The sequence below is a fragment of the Alligator sinensis genome, unplaced genomic scaffold (genome assembly GCF_000455745.1).
Source record: "Alligator sinensis unplaced genomic scaffold, ASM45574v1 scaffold337_1, whole genome shotgun sequence".
Classification (NCBI taxonomy): domain Eukaryota; kingdom Metazoa; phylum Chordata; order Crocodylia; family Alligatoridae; genus Alligator; species Alligator sinensis.
This window is the reverse complement of record NW_005841927.1, coordinates 1,261,468-1,286,029: the sequence shown is the minus strand read 5'-3', so window position 1 is coordinate 1,286,029 and position 24,562 is coordinate 1,261,468. Positions and strand designations below refer to the sequence as shown.

The following is a 24,562-nucleotide window of genomic DNA, read 5'->3' as shown; positions in this document are numbered from 1 at the left end:
CTGCATAGCCGTCAGCATTTCTTTTCGAACCAGCTCGGAGATCTCGTGGCTGCTTGACTCCATCTACAGCACTTTTGTAGATAGCGCCGGGTAGATGATCATTCCCAACTCTGTCGGAATGAATGAATGAATTTCCAGTGATTGACTCCATAGCTTCCCTTTCCCCCCCCTACTTCTACTTCCCCCTGGTTTTTGATGCAGACAGCATCTAAAAGCCAGCAATATCGAGGTGTGCAATAAAACCCTAGTTCGAGTTTTTATTAAAGCAGGGATGTGCTGACTGCTTGAGAAGTGTCAAAACTGATCCTATAACATCAGCAGAATTGGCCAGGATGCCTTAAGGGAAAAGGCAAGAGTTTAAAACAGAAAAGGGGCCTGATCCAAAAGGCTGCCTTTCAGGGATGCTGGTATATTATATGCCATGGGGACTTTGGTTTGGGTTTTTAATAAAGAAGGGCCAAGAACTCAAATCTTGCTAACAGTTCTCCATGTTTCATATTTCCCCCTCCTCCCCAAAGTATACCTGGATCCAGCTTCCTATGACAGCTTCTGTGTAGGCACTTCCTGCGCTAAGCAGAAGAATAACAGGGACTAGGAGGTCTTTTGAAATGTTCAGTCCCTAGATGAACCCATCAGATCCATTTTGATATGCCACAAAAGTGTATGCCCTGAACCTATTTTTGTTTAAAATAGCTAATGTAAAAGTTGTCAGAGAGGAAGGAACTGGGCCAAAGTAAGAACTTTCCTCCAAAAGCCCCTGGACATGTATTTGAAGCTTTGCGGTTACATTGGGAAGAGGAGTGACAGAAGGGAATTGTCACAATGGGTGTCCCCCTCTAAGGAAACTAATGGTGAAGCTGATGTAAAAGCGAATCACGTTGTTCTGTTCGCCCATGCAGGAGGCCTCCGAGGGGCGACGGTGATAGATGCCTTAGACACCCTGTACATCATGGAGCTTGAGGAGGAATTCCAAGAAGCGAAAAAGTGGGTGGAGAAGAGCTTTGACTTGAATGTGGTGAGTCAGTAATTGGAAACAGCTGTCTGGGCCGTTGGGGTGCCTGGATCACCCTTTGGTGTGAGGTTTTGACCAAGAGGCTTTCTGCTAAAAACATCTGTGAAAGAGGGAAGAGAGTGCGAGGGAGGAGTAGCCATGTTCGTAGGCCTGAAGGGACAGTCTGATCTCTCCAACCTCCAGACCCACAGCCCATTTCCCACTCCATCAAAATAACAATGCAGAAGTGTCAGATAGAGATCGACTCTGCAAGAGACCAGCAGACAGCACTGCTTCCCCAGCATCCCCTGCCATCCAGAGGCTGAGTTGCTCCTTACTTGCAAGAGCTGGTGGAACTGCAGTGTGCTGCAATGGCATATGCAGGCCATTACACTCAAAATGCCATTAAAACTTTGATTTTCTTGTGCCTGCCCTAGTTAATCCACAGTGAAAAATAGCTCTCCCCATTTGAACAATGCACACAGCTGCCTTTATAGAAAAGTATCATTGGGGAAGGGCTGGTTGGCATATAGTCATAAAAGGAAGATCCCATCTGATACATGCAGTTGAATGCTTTAAGAATGTTGCTGAATCGATAAACAAGGGACGAAGTCGACGGGGAGATAATTTATCTGGATTTCATAAAGGCTTTTAATCCCGTCCCACACAATAGATTGATCTGCAAAGACTGGAATGAATGCAATAGATTGATTGCTGGAGTCCAAACGCGCAGTGCAGAGAGAAAAGGATTGAAATTAATTAAAAATTGGCTTTGTGACAAGGAGCTCAGATTGTCAGGAAAGGGCGGGTTGGAGGCTTTGGATGGAGAGGGACTCTCCAGCGTGAGGCTTCAGAGATGAGCGATCAGGAAGCCGGGCATCTCTTCAGAAGTGGTGGGGTTTGAGAGAATTTGCCAGGATTGGGAGAAATTGGAAAGCAAACAGGAGGCTCCAGCAGCAGCTGACAAGAGCACTTTGTTTCAGTGCTTTGCTTACTTCAGTGGGCAGTGGAAAGATTGAGGTATGGTTGCAGGTCACAGAGGGCTAGACCCAAATCTGCTGAAGGATGTCTCTTCCCATCCCTGCAGAAGGCTGGATCTTTCCAAGAGCGCTTTTTTTGTGGGACAGGATTGGAGCTTCAAGCAGTGAGGATGCTGGAGACTGTGTATGCTCAGTGGCTCACAGTCCCAGCCACCCCACACCTCACTGTCTTCAGCATGAACTGAAAAATTGCTGTTCTTACCAGGACTTTTTCATAAACATAGGGACTACCCCATACTAGCAGCAGGGAAATATGTGTCCCCTCAGCTCCTTTGTAGATCAGCTCTCTGGATTTATGCCACGGGGTGGGGAGAGGAGGTGCAACAGCTGAACCAAACCATGGATGATGTGATTAATGCAGTTCAGCAAGGAAGAGTATGGCACAGTGAGACAGAGGGACAGAAATCCTGGATTTAGCTTAAAAGAGGAACATGCCAGAGTCTGGGAGCAAAACTGGGCTTTGTCTGAGACTGCATTTCCCAGCTCCAGATGGTGTGGACAGCAGCACCCACAGGTCTTGGTCCGTCATAGTCTTAGAACTGGCACCCAGGAGATGCCATGCTAGGTATTAATTGTAGACATTTATGTTGTTTCCAGACCTGAGTCGCTTCACTTCCCTCCTCCTTCCAGTTGCAAGGAAGGTCTCTTTCCTTCCCCCTTCACCATTTTGTTGCTTACTGTCCTAATTCAAACTTGGACATGATTTTTAACTGCTACCTCTGCTCATTTCCCATCCTGGGGTGTTGAGCTCTATCTCAGCCCTCATCTTGAGGAGGCGTGAATTCTTATTTGCGACCCACTGTGTTGGTGGGAAGGAACAGATGATATTCGGGGTTAAAAGAGTCCACTCACTGACACTGCCAGGCTGCCATTTGATCCTCCTGTTTTTTCATGGTTCTATGTGTTGTCTGAGTGGGGAGAAATCATTTTGCCATGCAGCCTCCCAGGTCTGGAGCACGTTTTTTTAAAAAACACGATTTGAAAGCAATTGCTTTGACATTTGCTGATGAGGAATAGGATGAGACTTGGTCTTAACTAGTTCCAGGTGAGTGCCTTCCTCATCGGACCAGCGAACCGCATCCATACGCATTGGCTGGCTTCTAGCAGAGCATGGACATTTGTTTGTCTCGGTGAACGTGCCGGCAGCTGCATCGTTGCTTCGTACTGTGGAGCTCTCAGTCTAGGGGGAGGAGGTGATTAAGGCCTGGATTAGGAGGCCTCCATGTGACTAATGCTGGAGGCTGGCTTGGTGATTTGGCAGGTAGCAGCATCCCCACAGTGTCGATACCGACCCAGCACTTTGCTATGGTGCGGGAAGGCTGCGTGCAGAAGGGGACCACCCTTTGGCCATTAGCAACAAACTCTTCAGCTCAGTATCTTGGCGCTTCTTAAAGGAGCAAGAGTGTCAACTCCAGTGTCCTGTTTGGATTCCAGTTATTTTCTGCCAGCCTGAATTGCCCCTCCCTCTTCAAATGGAGGAAATCTTTTTGCTCACACTCCATCTTAGGCTGTTATGTAACGTTGCTGTGTCATTAGGCAGCTACTGTGGAAGCATTTCACAAGTAGGCAAAATCCCCTTTATACCCCTTACATTACCTCCCCATGGTGTGAGCCTTGATGTGTGCAGACTGCTTTGAGATCCCAGGTGGAAAACCCCCTAAGAAGGCAGAGCAGTATTAAGCTGTAAACGAGGATTGCAGGGTTTTGAGCATGCCAAGAAAACTGCAAACCCTTCTCATTGCCCCCCTCCCCACCGGCAGTGCACCCACTATGTGATGTGACTTGTACCTGCCAGCTAACACGTGCTGGTGTTCTTTGCAGAATGGAGAGGCGTCCTTGTTTGAAGTCAACATCCGCTACGTCGGAGGTCTGCTGGCTGCCTACTACCTAACTGGAGAAGAGGTTTGTTTCCAGCAGCCCCACAGCCCTTGTGTGATCACAAGCATCGTGGCTCTAGTAGGCTGTTTCTGGATGGATGGTGGCTTCCGGCAGCTCCCCATTGAGTTTAAAATAATCCTTTTTTAACAGCAGCCTAACCCGAACCTTTTTATGATTATTGAAATGTCACCAGTGTTCTTTTAATTGTGTCGCATAATTAGCTTGCACATGCCGTGCCTGGCTCCTCTGGAAAAAAAAAATCATTACTCCACCGGACCATTTCAGCAGCTTGGTACGTTGGTCCCCAGTGAAATGCTGCTTTCCTTTGCCTTCCTCTCTGCCCTTATCACTTTGCACCCCAAGCAGAGGAAACAGCACAGACTTTGGGCTCTTTCCAAGTGCCTTCCTGGGCAGCAGGTTGACTTGCCAGTGCGATCTGCTGTACTAACAGTCCTGAACTGCCTGTCTTATTAGGCTTTTCACTGTAGCAGAATTTTGCGCTGATCAGCAATGGGGCAACTTGGGGCTTTCATCATTCAGGGTGCAAAAAGCCTTTCTCCCCAGAAGCAAAGACCCAGGCAGAAGCAAGCACCCTAACTCATGCCCACAGAGCCAGCAATGGTGAGCTAAACTCTCCATCCTTTCAAACGGTGACAGCAACCAGTCCCTTGGGCAAGATGCCCACAGCAAATTCCAGTGGAGTCAGAAGGTTCCCACTGCAGAACAGTTCCTTATTCCCCATCCCCCTCTCCAACAGAGGCCTGGGCTTCATGCCATAATCTGCCCCGTAATATAGTTGTGCTGGAATTTTACAAGTAGATGGAGGGAGATCAAGAGATTATTTCTTTGCCTTGGCTATTGGAGGCATACCAAGGGCCTGGTCCCCCTGACCTCAGTGGGAGTTTTGCTGGCATAAGAACTGCAGGATCTAGTGTGAACGTACATTACCCTACACTAACCTCCTGGGCTGTTCCAGGTTGCTGTTTGCTGCAGAGAATTGTCTGCTCTACTGGGAAATGATGGCTCATCTTTGCAAAGTGGTGCCATTGATTTGTGGAGCCTTGGGAAAGGCTGTGTTATTAAAGCTGCATTTTGTATGAGTTACAGGAACGTGTTCCTCTTGTGATTTTCCTTCTGGGAAAGCTCTCTCAGGCCCAGTGCCCAGTCCTCTGGTTCCTTATGTACACAACTTCCTTGGGCTTCAGATTGGCAGCCAGCTAGCTCCCAAAGCCTGGGCAGTGTTAACTTGAGGCTGCAGACAGGTCAGTGTTTGTCAGGTCAGAGCACCTAATGACTTTCTCCTGGCTTCCCATTCGGATCCAGACTCCTGTGAAACCTTGGGCTCTTCAGTGTTCAATTTCCTGCTTCCATGCGACTATTGTGACAGTTTGAATTGAAATGGGGAGGCTAGAGGTAAAAGGCTTGTGCTAAGTCACTTACTGGCTTCCCCTGATCGGGTCTAATCTCTCAAGCACAGATTACGGCTGCTATCGGTTTGTCCTACAATAATTATATATGGTTGCTTTGTGCTGCAAGCTGCCAGGAGCCATACTTTGATTTGAAAGCCCTGACTTCGGATTTAGGAATGAAAAAAGGTGATAATTCCATGGATCTTTCGTGGAGATGGGTTGCGTGTGCATAGAAAGCAGATCTAATTGAAATGAGGAATGACCTGGGCTCAGAACAGCCTGCCTTATCCATCCTGCTGTATTTTGTCTTTGAAAAAGCTCCTTTAAATTTGACTTCTATTACTTCCTCTCAGCATCTTTGGCCTTCCCAGGAAAAGTTCTAAAAAAGAGGCCTTTTCCCTCCATGGGACACTCTGCAAGATCAGTTCGTACTGACCCAGAAAAGTTCAACTCGGTAGCCTGGGACTCTGGGAAGTTAAAAATCCAAACATTTAATTTGGCAACAAAGAGAGAGTGATTCTGAAGGAGCTTTGCAGCTCTGGCTTAGCTGATCCAAATCCAGAGTCTGGGGATGTTGGGATCACAATGTTGGAGTCTAGGTTTCCAGGGGCTATCCAAAAAATTCTGATCCAGATTAATACTTCCCCATAACTGTTTGGTCAGGTCCATCCCAGAAAATAGGCCTAGACCCCGACCTTCACTCATTGAAATGATAATGAGCCATTGTGCACATTCTGTAGTAGCGTGTGTATAGAAAAGTGAGTTTGAAGAAAGCCAACCTCGTTGATGCTAGCAAGCCATACAGGATACATTTTATTTCTCCTTTTCTTTCCTTTCCTGTAAACAGATGTTCAAGAGTAAAGCTCTAGAACTTGGAGAGAAGCTCTTACCAGCCTTCAACACCCCTACTGGCATCCCACGAGGTGTCATAAATCTGGGCAGGTAAGATGTATATCATTATTTCTGCTGTCATTTGGAGAGTGTGGTATTTATTCACTGAGTGTCTGTAAAAGAACGAGGTCCAAAAGCAATTGGTAACAGCTGTTCCTTAGGGGCATTTTGCCTCTGTTAGATCTTGCATCCAGATTCTCAGAGAACTTTCATTTTGTCAACCCGCGCTCCTAGATGGACCTTGGGAATAGGCAGAGGCGACTCAAGTTAAATCCAGCTGGGTTTTATCAATTTTTTGCTAGTTCGTGTTTTATTTCCCAACGTCTGGGCCGAGCTTCATGCTGGAGGAGTGCTTTCCTGCTCGCGTTTTCCTTTGTGATGTTTGTATGTTGGTGTAGATAGTCATCTTTGATCTGCACGTGCAGTTTTGCAATGTGACCGGTGGAGTGCATGTTGCAGCTTTTGTGGACCTGCCCTAGGTCCATGCAGGGGAGCTGAGAAATGCATTTTACGTGCCTGACTGTTGGGGTCTTCTCTAGATGGGTGAGAGGATCCAGCGTCTGTATGATCTCCCTGCCTGCACTAGATCTGGGGATAGATTTAAGTTCACTTTGCTTGTGAGGTAGGGAACATTCTCAGATAAAAGGGGCAGACTGAGACGATACATTCCATAGTGGGTGAAGAGATGAGAGTACAATCCTGGAGCCGTGACTCCCAGCCTCTGGTTTTAATTGGCGTTGGCTGCCAACAAGGTCATCTTTGTTTGTTCTGATGCTCACAAATAAACTCCTGGGTACCAGCTGCAGGTTGGCAGGAGAACAGAGAGCATTGAATACAGGTTAACACAAGCCTTTCATTTTTACTTCTCCTAACATGTAGAGCAGCTGCTGTGAACATCTTAATTCATCTGTTACTCCCAAATCTCCCACTCGGTCCCTTTTTCTCATCAACTGCAGGGTTCTGTTGATTGTGTCACTCAGACTGATCCGTCACTGGGATATCACGGTCACCCTTCAGTTGTCTCAGTGAGAATTGGGAGCCTGTCCGTCACCTTTAGCTCTTTCCTCTCCAAAAATGACACTCTATCCCTTTGCTCAAAGATGAAGGCTCAGCACAAATTTACCTGTTGCAGAACTGCCAGGTCTCGCTCTCTCCTTTGCAGAGACACTCAGCGCAGCAGCCCGTCTCCACCCAGACATCCCAAAATGTTTTGCTGAGGGCCTTGGCTAACAGGGAGAAAAATGGAGACTGTTTGGAGGGTTACTGGCTTGGGCTCTTAGAGGGGCAATGAAGCTGATAAGGAGGCTGGGATCACTGAGTCTTTGGATGGTGTACATAGCTTGGCTATGTTGAACAGCCTGCACTTATGCAGGAGGCATGTATTGCAAAGGAGAGTAGAGCTCAGGGTACAGTTGATGGAGAAATTGCTGGAACCTGTGGGGTGACACTAAGCAAAGGGGCATTTAATCTAAACACCAGGGTAGGCCCCCTGTCAGTATGAAGCAGAAGCTGGGGAAGGTTTTGAGCCCAGGCTTGCAATTCTGTTCTTCCTACTTCTATGGGATTTCACTACGCAGATCTGCTGATGCCCAAATAGCCAACCAGGTCCAGGGCAGAGGGATGTCCTTACCCTGCTAGCCTAGGGAACTGCTTGAATCCAGATCAACCTCGCTTTCTGCCTGATAGCTTCTTTCCTACATGGATCTTGTTTGGAGGGGCGTCAGGTGCAGTCATACTGTAGCCTAGGTTTGCAACGTGCAGTCTACTTCTTCAAGCTATTGAGTCACTTTGGATCATGGTTAAAGCTCCTTTAGGAATCGGGTTTGTCCTGCACACCTTCCTTTGTCTTAGGGAACGTCCTCCTAAGGGGAGTGTTTGCCCAAAGGTTAGGAGAGAGGTGGAGACCGGCTCTGCTAGACCATCCCTCCTGACCAGTGCCACGTCAGGCTGGCCTTGACCGCTGAGAGCTGGGGAAGGTGCAGGCTGTTGCCACGTAGAGGGGTGCCTTTAGGTTACCTGTTACATAGGTGCTACTTCAGTTTTTCCCAGTGGTCCTTGCCCCCGCTGCGGACCAGCCCTTTGCAGCCTCCCAGCCAATGACCTGTCTGCAGCATCTGAGCTGGGGAGTCTCAGGGCAATTTGTTTCAGCTCCGGTCAGCCTGGAGCACCCCCGTTATAGTGAGCACAGTCTTCAGCTGTGCTTGCTTCACTCAAATACATCCTGTCTGAAGCAGCTTTCAGGGGGTTCCTGGGCACGAGATACTATTTATTTATTTATTTTCATGTCCTTTCACTGCAGCAGCTAAAGAAAATGGAAACGGGGGCTCGTACAGCTAGGAGAACTTAGATCAGTCAGTGCCTCCTTCCATATGTGGTATGGGAGTGCTGCAGCCCATTAACCACAGTGAGAAGCCCTTTTTATCCAGATGGGGATGATGGGATTCCACAGACGACAATCCTAGCTGCATTCCTTGATGTAACTGCATGCAGCAACACTACCCAGCAGTTTGGGACAAAGACAGAAGAGTCTTCTACCCACTTAGATAATGTGGGGAGACGTACCTTGCAGGGAGAGGCTTGCTGCTCCTGTCTGGAGTCGGAAGTAATTCTGCACCTGCAGATGCTTTCTGCATTTCTCCTCAAAGGGAAACATTTTTCTGGGGAAAGATCATTTAGTTTTAGCCTTTTGTAAATAGAGATCCCTGTTTTTCCTAGTATAGAAGCTTTCAGGCACCCTCTAGTGTTGCTTCCCTCCCCCCGCCCCACCTGCCTACCCCAGAAAGGGAAGGGTCAGAAATGCGTAACACTGGCAATTTCCACTGAAAATCCTGGTAATCAAGAGATCTGAAAATCAAGCTTGCATCACTTCTGAAAAGAGGACCTCTGAGCCTCCCTGGGCCAGCAGCTGCAGAGACTATTTTGGGATCAAGCCCTAAAGGTAAAGGTCACTTTCCTGTCTGCGTGGCTTTCGGAGAGATGGACTCTCAGCAGACAGCCATGATCTGTAGCAGTAGGTTGGGAGACGGGAACAGCCCTGTGGAAAATCAAATGCAGATAGAAGGCAGGTGAGAGCATGTGAGCTGTTTGAAGAGCCTGCTGCCCTTCTCACCCTTTGATCAGATTCAAAGTCTTTGTAAGACTGGCTTCTCTGTGGGTACCCACTATCCTTACCATCATAATTTGCTCCCTCTTTACACATGCTGCCTGGTGGAGAGACCTTTCCCCACCCCAGGTGGAATTTGTGTAGAGCAGGAGGAGAAGGAGAGCAGAGCGGAGCAGCGGGTCTGAAAACGGATCCACCACAAGTCTGAAATGTAATGTCTCTGGAGATTCTCCCTTCCTGTGCTTGCAGGACGGATCAGAGGAGCACCAGCAGGGCTGGGGGATCTCACACTAGATCCTTGTTCTCCAGGGATGTTAGCTCTCACGGTGCATTTTCCAGCAGTCAGGTGTGGAAATTAACCCCCTCCTCACTCTTGGTGCTATGCTGTGCTGGGCACAAATGTGGCTGCTAGCCTAGCCAGCCACAGGTGTCTGCATCTCAAGGGTTTAAACGTGGATATGTATAAAGCATATTGGGATCCAAGGTGCTGCATTCATTTCAGCTTAGAGATGGTGCCAAGCCCTCAGAAAGCTCGCGGTCCTCTCGGTGACCTGGGAGGTTGGAAGGTGGGGTTCTCATCCAGTGTCTCTTGGAGAGGAACCAGCTGTGCAGTGCAGGGCTTAGCTCTGCCGTCTCCCCCATTACGTGCACTTTGTGAAGCCGATTTGCCCAGTGTCTGTGTGCAAAAGACTCCTGTTTGACTTTGCCTTTGACAGCCTGGACACCCACAGGCCAGAATGCCTCACCTGCTCCTTTGCTTTGGGCTTACAGCTAATCCTTTTTGCTGAGGCTGTAATTGTTCAGCCCAAATGATCCCTGAGAACCTGGAAATGTCATTGATCCCTGTCAGTCAAGAGTACAATGTTTCACTCCTTGAATGTCAGGAATGGGCTCGTGCATACAGCAAATGAATGGTGGGGACAAGAGTTTTGCCTTCATCAGACAGAGAAACCAGCTGTTTACTTGGTAACAAAAGTTCCCTCTTCTGTCCTTTGCAGTGGCATGAGCTGGAGCTGGGGCTGGGCATCTGCAGGAAGCAGCATCTTAGCAGAGTTTGGCACCCTGCACCTGGAATTCTTGCACCTCACAGAGCTCTCGGGAAACCCAGTATTTACTGAGAAGGCAAGTATTTGGCCAGCTGCACTTTACCAAAATGATTCACCTGCATGCATCACCTTGGTGTCTGAGCTCTAGAAGTAAAGCAACGTGTTACATTCAGCTGTTCAGGGTAGGGAGCACAGAAGCCTTTGCCTTTGCCTTGCACAGCCCAGCTTGCCAGTGGAGAAATCATCCTGGTAATGACCCAGAGTTAGACACCCAATCTTAAATGCATGCTTTACAGGCTGCAAAGGTCACTAATGGGCTCTGGCAGACAGCGGGAGGGGGCAAGTTCCACAGGCAGAGACCTCTCGCTGCAAATGGCCTGCCTCCAGCCTTGGCATTCAAGCCCAGGAAGTGTCAGCATGAGTGTTTCAGCTGATCCCAGCCCTGGGGCTCGTACGTATCTTTGTGCATCCAAAGACAGAATTTGATGCTAAGCCCATGCTCTGGAGGGTCTGTTTTACATCAAGTCAGCATATTTATGTAAAGAAGCTTACTGAATAACCCCCACACAGACTGTGCATAGGAGGCCAGCAGCTGCATCTATGATGAGATCTGGATTCCTTATGACTTGCTCTCAGGACCAAGCCCCATCAGTATCCATGCACTGATTCTGTAGAGTTGCCATGCTCTGATTAGTCTGAGACGCTGTTGTGTCCCATGGGGTGGAAAGCTGCTGTCTTAATATAGTCCTTAGTTGTTCATGTTGCCTTCGGCCTTGCCATTCTCTTCCCTCTCACAGAGACGATCACTGGGAAGCACCTTGGGCTTTCTCCCCATATCTCAGTCTTACCAAGTTGTAGCACAAAGCCACTGCTGAATACAGAGGCATCGGCTAAATTAAATTGTCTCTCCAGTGCCTGTAACCAAGATAATGGTTTAGCTTCAGCATCCTAACATTAATGCCTCATACTTGTGGACTGGCAGATGTTAAATATAATATGCCAGCCATTGGGATTTTTGCAAAGGAAAGGTTTGGCAGTTGACATATTGGTTTCTTTTTTGTGTAACTTGTAAATGAAAATCTATTAATATTATGCATTATCTTGAGCTTTTCTACAAGTGATCTTGTTGTGTGCGTGAAAGCAACTTAATAAAAACACGGCTGGATTCCAGCTGTCGTTAGCTTTCACCACACGTTCCCCAAGGAACAGGTTCTGAGGGAGACAAATCACTCCTGTTAGAATCAGAACTTCCCCCTGGAGTCCGATGAAAATAGATCACACCAGAGTGTAGTGAAAATACTCATTCTTTTCCCTGCCTTTCTAGTAAAATGGTTTGAGAACAGACTGCTTTCAAGATATTTCCAGTGTTGACCTGCTAGCCACCTGCTTACTCAGCGAATGGACAGGAGGAGAAAAAGGACCAGGCAGAAGGGGAGAGAAACAGAGAAGATAAGGGAGTCCATGGAAAAAAAGAAAGGGAGAGAAAGGTAGAGTCAAACAAAAAAAAGGGAGAGAAGAATCAGAAAATGAAGGGAAAGTAGAAACCAAGGACTCTGAGGGGTGGCAAGATGAGGAAATAGTAATCTGGAATGAGGAAGGGAGATAAATGATTCAGGAGTGATACCATATTCTTTTTCATATCTCATGCTCCCAAATACAGTACACACTTTGTTTTTGAAAGGCATTATGAAGAAGAGAGGGTTTTTTTCCAGAGCTATAGCTGCAGAGCAGGTACAGAGCCTAACCTTCAGCTTGCTCACCCCTCCCCTTTTTCTGCTTAACTAAAACCCTAGCTGCTGCTGAAGACTGGTCTCCATGGATGGAGCTATGATCTGGCAAAGCTATGAAACAGAAGCAAGACCATAAGCCCTAGCAACCAGCAAAATTGCCCTGAGCTATGTTTGCTTAATTAGCAGAATGACACTTCAAAAAAAGAGATGATTGTTAACACCTGTGACATGAAAAACAATGGGCCGTTGACTCCCTTTGCTGTCTTAATGGTAATACCAGAGCTAATGCACTGTGGAGCAGGAATCAAAGCAGGGCAAAAAATCAGTTTCCCAGCTTAATACACACCCCAATGTTGGGGTGAAAAGGCACATTGTATATGAGAAATAGGGTAAATGGTTCAGAGGCAAGAAAAAGGTGAGGAAGAGACAAAGATGTGGAAATGCAAGTGAGTGGGAACGAGAAGAGGGAGGAAACTAAGGTCAAACGAACACCAGAAATAGAGGCAAGGAAAAGGGAGACTGTCTCTCCATCTAGGCGTATTTCTATGTTCCGTGCTACACTGTGGTCTGTTAAACCAAGGGTCTGGTTTATTTGGTCCTCCTAGAGCTAATCAAGTTCCCTTTTTAGGTTCCCAATCCAGCAAATGAGGGAGGGTGAGAACTCCATTTTAATAGATTATCCTAGGCTAAACGTGGCCGTTATATTCCACAGCAAATGCATTGGATTCAAAATAATGCTGAGAGAGAAGGTGCAGGAGGACATGGGCTCAGACGGTCATCCGGAGGGAAATGACTTCAGTGGAGTTGATCAACTCATTAACTCGCAGCTTGGGACGCGTGCCATTTTAGTGGGACTGATGTCCATCTCTGTCTTTATTCAGATGGACCATAAAAGTGCCATGCTGCTAAATTTCAGTAAATATTATGCAATGTGCGGGCTTACTTGAAAGCTCTGACTTAAGTCTATGGCCAGCTTTTGGCATATAAATTATCTCATTTTATTGGCTTAGAGTTCTGTGGGTTACAACTGCTCTGAAGGTTACGAAGAATATTAGTGTCATGCAATTTATTCTCATTCCTTATGGAGAAAATGTGCAGGATTTAATTGGGACAAAACCATTAGGGGCTTCCTGAAAACGAAGTGGGGCTATTCAGAGCCGAAGGCTGATTCAGCAAGTTCGTAAACGCACGTTTGTTTAACATGCAAATCATTTCGCACGTCTTCCTTCCACTAGAATGGAGGTTCCCAAACTCGGACAGATTGCGCACCATCAATTTAAAACAATACAACCTTAAGTACCACCAGCAAATTTTTGTCATAGAAAGTAATTATAATAAATCTGTTAATGTATACCACTGACAGTCTGTCTGCATATTGCTGGTGGTACGTGTACCACAGATTGGGAACCGCTGCTCTAGAACATTGGACTTTCACCACGGTCTTCCATCACTGATGGCCTCATGAAGTTAGTCTTTTTGCTTTTTTCCCCACACCAAACCCCAATGAACAGTCTTACTGGATTCAGTGGGATTGTTTATGTGCGTAAAGAACGTGCGTAAGTAGTCAGCTGAGTTGGGGCCTAGTAGGATTTTTTTAAAGTGATCTATATGTATTTGCCAGTCATGGAACAGCAGCAGCATTTGTGGTAGGTCACTCCTCTACTGGCTTGTTACTTGTCTAGTTGGGTGTCCAAAGCCAACAATTTCAAAAGTTTCAATGCAGAGCAAAAGAGTGTTTGATTTCTTAATGGAGAAATAGAAAGCATCTTGTCTGTTTTCTCTTTGTAGGTCATGAACATCCGCAAAGTTCTGAACCGAATTGAGAAACCACAGGGGCTTTATCCTAACTTTCTCAGCCCGGTCACTGGGAACTGGGTGCAGCGTATGTATCGGTCTCTTAATCTGAGCCACATATAGCCACAAACGCATTTCAGCATTTGCATCATTCTTTAGAAAGTGAGGGGAACTGCAAGACCAGTGAGCCAAGGAAAGGTATCAGCAGCCAACTAAAGCCCTCGCTAACGCTGATCAAGGATTTCATCATACATGGTGATTAGATAAACATAACCCAATTCAGAGAATGCAGTATAATCATCTTTCACAGCAGCCTTATTTCCAGCTGCCTATCTTACCTCCAGAAGGAGGTGTCGAGCCTGTCGTGTTCAGGGAAGGATTATGCTGCACGATTCATTGCACAGATATTAAAAATCAGCATATCTCTGAAAGCCTCAACCTGCATTCCTTGTGTATCCCGTGTTCCCATTAGCTTCCCTGGGATTTGCAGGCAACATGCTGAAGCCTGGAGAGATTTGTTTGCCGTGCATTAATGCAGCCAGTAAGGAACCATCTGGGGGAGCAGTGAGGAAGTGAAATCTGGGGTCCTCCTGGGAAAACAGCCCAAGAACCAGTAGGAACAAAGGAAACTTGTTTCCCAGCCCAGTCACTCACATGCATCTAATGCACCCATCACCATGGCACCTGCTGCTGGAGCGTCCTCCTAATGCAGAGAGTGCAATTTGGGCTTGTGCTTGTGGGTCTTCTGCATCACTGTTAGGACCACAACCGCAGCTAGGTGGAAGGGACCAGTATTTAAGCAGATAGGCCTGCAGCATAGAAGAGGGAAGGACATCTAGTAAACGGGGCATAGGAATGATGGGAACAATAGGAGTGACGTAGCCAGATGAGAACCTCTGCTATTCCTGCCTCTTCCTGCGCCGCACAACTGCTTCAGTCTCCAGAGAGGAGCTGCAGGATCTATTTTTGCTGCCCAAGGGCAAAATGTTGCTCTCTGGTCCGAACGTCAGGTCTTGACTCTGGCTTCTCCCCACATGTCCAGCCTATCGCTGGTAGAATTTTATCATAGGCATTTCTGCCCTCTCTGTTTTCTTTTCTAAAGGGAAGTTTAGGAGAAACTGTTTTTAATCCAGCCACGTCAGTGCATTCAAATTTGTCCCAATTAAGCAGCCGTCCCATTTAAGCAAAGTTCATTGCATTCATTACATCGCACCCTTGTTTCATGTGTCTTCCGTGCTCGGCTCGCACTCCTGAATCACTCACGACCTTTTTAACCACCGTATTAGCAGTAATAATTATAATTGACAGGGCAGTTGCATGGCTGCTGTTGCATGAGACAGCGCTAGCTCTGAGCAATCCCTGACCTTTAACTGCTGTCTCAACACCTCTAATGGTAATTGACAGGGCTCGGGTTGAAAATCTTACCAACAAGGTGTCATGGGTGATTATAGTTGTCCCATTACACTAAAACTCTGCTTCAGCTCAGTGAGGGGAAAAATATCTGTTCTCCACATCCCATTAATAGGCCTTCCAGACTCTCCACAGCCCCTTTTAGTGGCTTCACCTGTCCATCCCTATTTGTATGGGCACAGTTTCTGCAACACGTCCTGTTTTGAAAACTTGATTTTGCCTCCTCAGGCTACGTCTTTCTCTAAGTTAATTTTCTTTAAGTTATTGCCGCTTGGCATCAGTGCTGCCCTTTTGTCTGGGAAGTTGTACTAATCCTGTCAGCATTGATGCGCAGAGGAGAAAAGGCACTGTGACTCTGACCTGCAGATCTGTCCTTCCAGTCACTGTTAACAATCCTCTTCCAAAAGGGCAGTGTTCACAGTCTTCTAACTGCAAGTGATGAATTCGAGTGGGTCATACATCCCGCTTGGAATTCAGCGTTGATCGGTTTTGGCCACCGTTTCAGCATGACTTTCACCGTTCCTTCCTTTATAAATCCATTCATTTAACTCACTCCTTTATAAATCCATTCATTTAACTCACTCCTTTATAAATCCATTCATTTAACTCATTTTAGCCAACCCACTCAAATCACTGTGGTACCTAGCCGTCTTCAAGCTGATTAATAATTGTTCCTGTGCGTTTGGCTTGGACAGAGTTTACATCACAGAACTAAAGAAAAACACGCCAGCAAACTGAGGCATCATCAGGGCATCTCCTGGGCAGAGTAGCATGTTGGCTAGCTCTGTGGTTTGAACCTGGTTTCCAGGGAAGCAACAGACTGATCAGCTTCTGCTGGACGGAGTCAGCTGAGTAGACTTTGGCTGCTGCCTGCCACAGAGACTTCTCCAGAGGCACCTGCCTTTCATGTTGTTTCTCGTCATTCAAGCCAGTTGCAGGAAGCCAGTTTTCTTGGAATCCTTGTGCTCTTTTGAAAATAGTTAGAACAAATCATCACACCTCCAGAGAGGGCAGGAGTTGCTCTCCTTTTGAACAGACGCACTTCCCTTTTGAAAACGAGTGCACCATCCTGTGCTGAAATTCAGGGCTTATTTGCATGGAGGCAGATTCTGGCAACACCTGTAGCGTGCGGAGAACAATTGCATATCAGCACTCCCGCTTTGGCGTTTTCGTAGGATCTCCCACCTCCCGGTTAAAGGCAGCCTGTGTTTGTACAGTATTCTGTCCTCTTTGCCAAATCTGTGTTTCTAATCTCCATTATTTTGCCATAGATTATTCTGTGCACCATTGGACATAATTTATGAGAGCCGTTTGCTCTCTGGGTCAGCAAAATGCCTGGTTCTTCATCTTTCTTCTTGGTAGGATTTATTCAGAATAAGCCTCAGGACTTTATGTATGCACAAGGAAAAAGGAGAAAAGAACCAGGATAGCTATTCTGAAAAAACCTGCTCTAATTGCCTGCATTTAAATTTAACACATGCTGACACCTGGGTGGATAGCCAGGGTAGATGACTACAGTTCAGTCTCCAGTTAAATGGTGATGGAAAGGCAATTTGTCCCTCTCATTTGACATGTGAGTGAGTTCTGGGTTGTTCCAAAGAATTAGGGTCCTCCTCCTTACCCCCAGTGCACTTTAAAGATGTAAATCTGTCCAGCAGGTTCCCATTTAGAGTCCTCTAGGCCAAAAAGCTCCCACCGTCCTACCTATTTCCTGGAGTGATTAGTTAGCATTCTCCTCCTAGGTAAGGTCAAAACACTGTGTACTCTGAACAGATAGCCTTGAAAATCTGATTGCTTCAGAAGGCAATATTCCTTGTGCACTCCCACACTAAGCTTTGTCATTTTAATACGTAAGCAACCCAGGGCCTCCGCATGAGCTCAGTGTGCTACCCCATGTGGGGAATATAAATCACAAGACCTGCCTGCCCCCATGAGCTGTTCTGCCAAATCCTCCTTTTCCTGCTGTGATACTTAACCAATTCTTGTCCTTCTTCCATTTGTTGCAAGCCTGGGGGCAAAAGAAGGGGCTCTTTTCCAGTGAACTCATAGCTGCAGATCGGTCAGTTCTTCCCACTGCTCTGAGTTTCTTAATCCAGGGTACATCATGGTTATCTTATAAACAGGAATTTAGGAGACCATGTACATGATTTGCAAAGTAAAAGCCCCAAATTAAACTGAGTGCAACTGGCACTTTGTAATAAAAAAGTATTTTTTTTCTTATGATTCCACTTTCCTCCTCAGTATTTTTTCTTACTGCTAACAACCAACAGCATACTGAGAAGGCAGCAGAGAGACTTGAGTGATGCTAATAAATAACGGTGTAATTGCTCTGTTTTGTAAAGGGGCTGCAAATTGCAGATTTTATCCAAAATAGTTGTGCAGCAATTTCTCCCTGGCTTTTCCCCCTCACAGACCATGTCTCCATTGGGGGACTCGGGGACAGCTTTTACGAATATCTGATCAAGTCCTGGTTGATGTCGGATAAGAGAGATGCCGAAGCTAAAAAGATGTACAATGATGCGCTAGAGGTAAGGAACACGTTTGATTTGCTTCTGTGTTAATGAACAACTGCTTTGCCCGTAGCAGTGTTACAGTGCAAGGTTTACTTATTTGCTGTGTTGGTTTTTCCCCTTCCTGCAAAATTATTTTGAGCGAGTGAGCGTATCGATTTCATATTTTGTAGGCAATAGAAAAGCACTTGGTAAAAAAATCTGCCGGAGGATTAACCTACATTGCAGAGTGGCGAGGTGGCATCTTGGATCACAAAATGGGCCACTTGGCTTGCTTTTCTGGTGGCATGATAGCCCTTGGAGCAGAACATGCAGGAGGAGAGCAAAAGCAACAGTATATGGATCTAGCTGCAGAGATAACTCACACTTGTCATGAATCTTATTCACGGTCAGGTAAGCAGTGCGGACTGAGGGGAAAACCTACGTATAAGACACTGGTGGGTTGTGGATTTACAGCCTTGAGAGGACAGTCTCATATGCCAGAGGATCACCGTAATTTATTTGTGTTTCTGCGGCACTTTCAATCCAGCTAATAAGGCCTCTCAGCTTTCATTTGTCCTCCAATCTCCTTTATAGGAGAAGCTGGTACAGGTATCCCCATTTGGCAGAGAGGGAAACTGAAGCACAGAGAGATTTAGTGCTTTACCCCGTGTTTGGCAGAGCTGGGAATTGAACCCAAGTCTAAATCACAGTCATTTGTTCAGATATCAAGACTGTCCTTTCTCATTTATCAAGGGACAGTCTGAGCTCCTGGGTGTCACATCACCACTTCAGGAAGAAATGAAGAAAAGCTCTAATCTGACCTTAACTTCTCCCAAGGCGTGAATCTGGGTCCAGCTAAGAGTTATGGGCGCTGTAGAATGTTAAAAACCTGTCACTGAATTCCTTGTTCCTCCTTAAAACAAACCAGAAGCAAAACCAGACAGCTTCTGAGAAGGCAAGATGCATCTCTTCATGCTTTCTCAAGTCCAGAGAAACCATTGCATCTGCACAATGTGCTTTGCTCTCAAAGCATTTTGAATATTTTTTTTCAAGTATGCTATGACAGCAATGCTGAGACAGGAAAGGCAGTCCATACTAACAAGGAGTCCGTAGCCACCCCTCAGCAAGCCCTGGTTCAAGCCAGAAGTGGTTAGTGAGGAGAGCCTAACCTGCTATGATCATACAGCTGAAAAGATCTTGCAGAGAAGCAGTGCGTTGCCATAAGTGCAGTCTCAGTTTGGATGCCACTGTTCCTTTCTTTGTAGGTGCTCCTGCAGCACACCTGTCTGCACAGTACGTAACTGTAGGCAGCTCTGTCTCTGGAAGTCTGGCCTGCTAGACTTCCATCTTTGCTGGACTGTTCCTTACAGGTCTGGCTGCACGACCAGTTGCTGCCAGGGTGTGTCCCTAGTATGTCAGCTGCTCGGTGCGGGGAGGCAAGCTGCATAGTACCTGCTGTGGGGTAAGAGCATGCACGCAGGCAGGTACCGTGAAGTGACTGAACTGCTGTGGGTTCACACACCAGCCTCTGTGTGGGGCATGCAGCAAGTCAGGAAGGGAGCAGGTAGCACAGCAGCAGATAGGGCGAGAAGCAGACAGCAGAGCAGTGCACTGGGCAGTGGAAAGGGATCAGAGTGGCACTCAGGGAGGGTGCGAAGCTAATTTATGCCACGGCTGGCCCCCACCACCCTAGCTTCTCTCACGGTAACTTGTTCATAGAGCCATCCCCTATCATACTTTGGTGTCTTACTAGTATCTGTGCACCTGTACTGATGAGCTGCATCTAGTTAATTTACCTACGGCAGAGTGAATCACCGTCAAGGCAGATTGAAATAAGACTTCCAAACACATTTTTCTCCCCTAGGGCTTCCAGAAGTGAAACTAGCCACCTGAACTAGCAGCCCTCTGGCTGTGACTGCCTGGAGGCAATTTTCACCTTCAGCAGTACCCACCAGCATAGAAAGGACAGCACTAAGCCTTCCGTTACCAGCTATAGCGCTGTCACATCAGCCAGCTCATTATATTTCAGACAACAGCAAACAGGGCAAGTTTGTGCCCTAAACATCCCTCGATTCTCATTCGTGCAGCAGGGCCCAGGCAGGACAAACTGTGCGTGGAGAAAACCATAACAGATCCCTGAAGCATGGCCTCGTGGTCAGAGCACAGGAACACAAGCCACCAACCCGAGTTCTGTTCCCAGCTGATCCCAACTTCATGCGACTCTCCAGTAATCCAGATGCTTCCGTTTTCCTTATGTGTAAAAGAGAAGGACTGCGGGGAATGTCTGTTAACATTCACAGAGTGTTTTGAGACCCTCATGGAGAAGGCGTGCAAGGATCAAGTCATTTTATTTAATTATTAGGAACTGTGGTTTAAATCAAGGAAATCCACCCAGATTCTGTGGTGGTCTCCAGTTGAAAAACCAAGTCCGTGTACTGGAGGGGAAAGAGCATCAGATACAGTCTCCGTAAACTCCTGGCCACCCTTTTTCAAAAGATCCCTTGTGCATTTGCGGCAGTAATGGTCCAGCTGCTGGGACCCTTTGTCAATGAGGCCGATAAACTCCCATAACACAAACATTTCCTTGACTGCAGAGTCAGCAGAACCTTTTCTGGTGCTCTGCTGTAAGAGCTGCCTTGCTGATCCTTCTCATCCAGGACCTGGTCCTTAGAGCTGTGTCCTCCGCTGTTCGACTCTTGTGGATTTCAATGTAAAATGTGGGTGCTTGTCATCACCTCCAGGATCAGGCCTTAATGCTGTGTGGGAGAAGTCTCTGTAGGGCATGTTAGGAGTCTTGGGACCAAAATACAGCCTGGCCAGGACCATGGACTTCAATGAAAGTTGTACTTACTTGCATCAAGGTGGACTGTAATACACAATCTTTGATGTTGTTGATGTGGCCCATACTACTATTCTCAGAAGTACCTTAAGTTTTTGTAGCTGTTATCCAAACCTTTCACCAGAACTGTGAGAGCAGAATTTAGAGCAGGCTTAGCCAAGTGTCTTGTTTTTGCCAATGGAATTGACTGAGGAGTTTATACTGGGTTTGACTTGAACTTTTGTTGTGGTTGATGCTCTGCATCTCACTGTTAGATCCCACTGGAAGCTATGGCTCTATCAAAGCCCTTTCAAACCCTGTCCTCTCCTTTGATGAATTTTAAATCACGATTATTGTGTGTTCTCATTTCATTTAGATACCAAACTTGGCCCCGAAGCGTTTCGCTTTGATTCTGGAACCGAAGCCACAGCCACCAGACTCAGCGAGCGCTATTATATTCTACGCCCGGAAGTGGTAGAAAGCTACCTGTACATGTGGAGACTGACGCATGATCCAAAATACAGACAGTGGGGGTGGGAAGTTGTGCAGGTATGACCGCAAAACATACAGTATTAACCATTACAGACCGCAGGGTTCTTATGAAAGGTTTTCCCCTTGGACAGGAAAAGAATAAAAGGGACTTTCATTGCACTGCTCACCAGTATGTATTAGCAACCCTACAAGATACAATGATCAATCTCATTGATTCTCATCTCTTTGCTGGTCAGTGAAAGAATGTTTCCTATTCCTGTCTAGGCTTTGCCTGAGATAAATAAATTTGGGAGGCTTGGAGGAAAAATGCCCCAGATTAGTAACAGTATTAAGTAGAGATGCACCAATATATTGGTCCCATATCAGATCGGCACCAACGTAAGGAAAATTGACAATATCAACAGTCGGCTTTTTTTGGCTGATAAATGCCTCGTGCATGTGTGCAGCTGCAGTGCAGTATGCAGACTGCCAGTACAGCCTGGCAGCAGGGAGAGCAGCCAGGTCTGGATGGTAAGTTTGTTGTGGGGGAAGGGGTATGAGGAGGGCAGATTGAAGCCCCTGTGGTGAGGGAGGGAGTGGGGCTAGGGCAGGCGCTGCACAGTCCAGTCGGGGCAGGGCATGGGACGGAGCTGTGTGTGGTTCATCTGGGGGGTGTAGGGAGGTGGGGGTGTTGCATGCACCCTGGGAGGGCATGGGAGGGGGAGGGGGAGGGGGCAGGAGGGCTGCAGCAAATTTTGGGGTGGCTGCAGCCGCCCCCCCTCCTCCCCAGTAGCCCCTCTCCCAGCACCGCCAGCGCCTGCCCCCAGCGCAGCCTGGCCCAGCCCTCTGCCGGGAAAAGCTCAGCGCTGCCCAGTCTCAAACCCACAGTGGCAACCTGCCCTGCCCTGCCCTGCATGCAGATCCAGGGGTGCTTGCAGCAGCAGGAGCTCCCCCCACCCCTGCGTCCCCTGGACAAGCCGCTTGTGGCTCGATCCATCCCCCTGTGCAGCCCCAGTCCCGCTCCCTCCCTCCCTCACCGCAGGGGTCTTGATCTGTTCCCCATACTCCTTCCCTCCCCAGAGAAGTAAGCCACACTTCCAAAACGTGTAGATTGCTTGAATCCACAGGTTCATATTTATCAGTCTTCAGCCTATAAAGGTAGATCTGTGAGCTTTCTATGACATGTTTGACTGAGACAAGGTCTTGCTTGTGCTGTGTGGACACAAGCTGCACCCCCCCACCCCCCCCATAGGAGACTTTCCAGCCAGCATGGCCCCCCACCTAGCTCTGTTGTCTTGTGTGATGGCCAGTTGGCTGCTGGTGCATACCATATAGAGCATTTATACACCTAGATTTGTCTGCTTCCACGCTTCGGATTAATCAAGTTTGCTCCGCATGCGAGCTGAGGTGCCCGGCGCTGCATCGCATGTATTGGTTTAAATGGTGAAATGCGTGTGAGTGCTGAGAAAATGGCGGTGGTGCGCTTTTGAACTAAAACACCTTTGATGTGTTTTAATTCAAAAGTGTGCTGCCACCATTTTCTCACTGCTAACATGCATTTTACTATTTATACAAATGCATGCACCTCGGCGCCGGGCACTTTTAAAAGCTCCTGGCACTGCAGCACAAACGTGCACAAATACCCATAGAGATTGCATTTCAGTGGCCACGCTATCAGTCGCAAGTGTCTTCAGAAGATACTCTATAAACATAAAGAGTTACTACTTGAGATCTATTGCTGATGAGTGAGTAACACCAAGGTCAATCAGTCAACGAGCTTACGTAGTTTACATTGCTCTAGCTATTTCATTAGATCTAGCATTTTCCTGGAGTCCTGGGTAATAATCAGTGAGAGAGAAGCTGCTTTAAAAACTGAATCTGATTTGTAAACCTGACTTGTAACACAACTGATGATGATTAATGGGTTACTCCATGCTGCCATGTGTTGCTGAGATTTAGTTTCCTTCCTCAGGCACTAGAAAAACACTGTAGAGTAGAAGCCGGTTACTCTGGTATCCGAGACGTGTATACCACCACCCCAACCCACGACAACATGCAACAGAGCTTTTTCCTGGCAGAGACATTGAAGTAAGTCTAATATCATAGAAATCTTTCAGAATAGCGTTTTTCTTGGGGCATGAAGGCCATTGTTCAGCTTTATGCAAAATACAGTATGATTTAATCTTAAAAAGCATTTGATTACCTGCTGTGCAGATTGTGGAAGATTGTGAGAGCATTCATGCGGCATCTGCCAAACCACCGCAGAAGGGGGAGGGAATGTGACTGGGATACCTTTTTGCAGTTTCCCAGGCACAGGGCAGTACATTTTAGCTGTACATTGGATTTAATAGCAGTCGTTGTCAGATCCTCACCATATAGCTCTAGTAATAATGAGCTATCCCTATTTACTCCATCTGAGGATCGGGCCTTACGTGTTCACTGGGAACCCCATTAGAGCTTTTCTGTAATCGACTCTTTCTCTGCCTTTTCTCTCTTCCCACCATGGGGCTCCAGGTACCTTTATCTTCTGTTCTGTGAAGATGATGTGCTATCTCTGGAAGACTGGGTATTCAACACGGAAGCCCACCCACTGCCAGTGAACCACACGAACTTTAAAGCTAAAGCAAGTGTGCACTAGTGAAGCCATTGCCCGAGCTCCCTGCCTCCGCGGCAGTCTACGGGTCATTGCGTTTCCTTGCCATTAAAGGAATTAGCAGCGTTCCTAAAATGGGATTTTGGGGCACTAGTCCAATTGCGGACAGTATTATAGTGGGAAGAATCAACCATGACATAAGCACCTTCTTTTCCTCTATGAGGAGCTCTATTAGCCTGATAATGAGATGTCGATTCTGGGCCATGTTGCACACAGATCATAGACATTCCTTTATACAGAGAATTTATAAGAAATCCACTGACTTTGCTTTCTAGTGGCCAAAGGATTGGAAGTTTGCCATAAAACAGAGGTTTCCCCTTTGTCCTTCCTTTCATTTTTTGTTTTATTTTTTTTGCCTTTTATATACTGTTGGATTTTATCACATTTCTAATTACACTTTTCAAATACTGTGCTTTTTAAGTGGCGTCAACCGTGTAACTAAGTCAAAAGTTGTCTGCAAAATTCTTGACCCAAACGTATTTTTATATATTTTTTCTGTGCTCTTAAAACACATTTACCACACATTGCATCACATGTAACTTTCCTTTGTGTTTGTGTTTTTTCTACTTTAATTTGACCCTAAATGTTATGAGTCACTTGTAATAATTTCACTGCTGTAATAGTCAAATCTGTGAAATAGAATAAAAAGGTCTTGTAAAATAAGTAGCATCGCAGGTTGATCCTCCATCAGCAGCTATCCGTGCCTGTCAGAGACTTGCTACATTATTCTTGGAATGAATCGCTGACGTGGCTGGGTTGATTTCAAGAATTATTTACAGTAAATGTTGAGCGCAAGAATAATCTGTCAACTCTCTAACCAGTGACGTCAATCTGCA

The 24,562-nt window shown here is 46.7% G+C and overlaps 1 protein-coding gene across 2 annotated transcripts in view; it reads left to right on the top strand.

Moving 5' to 3' along the window:
* Positions 1-24,389, top strand: part of MAN1C1 (mannosidase alpha class 1C member 1) — a 69,633-nt gene extending 45,244 nt beyond the window's left edge. For both annotated transcript variants that reach the window (XM_025198655.1, XM_025198654.1), the window contains exons 3-12: positions 900-1,015; positions 3,853-3,933; positions 6,166-6,260; positions 10,311-10,434; positions 13,877-13,970; positions 17,705-17,820; positions 17,976-18,195; positions 20,979-21,151; positions 23,046-23,161; positions 23,588-24,389. In XM_025198655.1, the coding sequence (XP_025054440.1) occupies positions 900-1,015; positions 3,853-3,933; positions 6,166-6,260; positions 10,311-10,434; positions 13,877-13,970; positions 17,705-17,820; positions 17,976-18,195; positions 20,979-21,151; positions 23,046-23,161; positions 23,588-23,711 (1,259 nt within the window). In that variant the 3' untranslated portion in view covers positions 23,712-24,389. The remainder of the gene's footprint in view (positions 1-899; positions 1,016-3,852; positions 3,934-6,165; positions 6,261-10,310; positions 10,435-13,876; positions 13,971-17,704; positions 17,821-17,975; positions 18,196-20,978; positions 21,152-23,045; positions 23,162-23,587) is intronic.
* Positions 24,390-24,562: the final 173 nt, after the last annotated feature.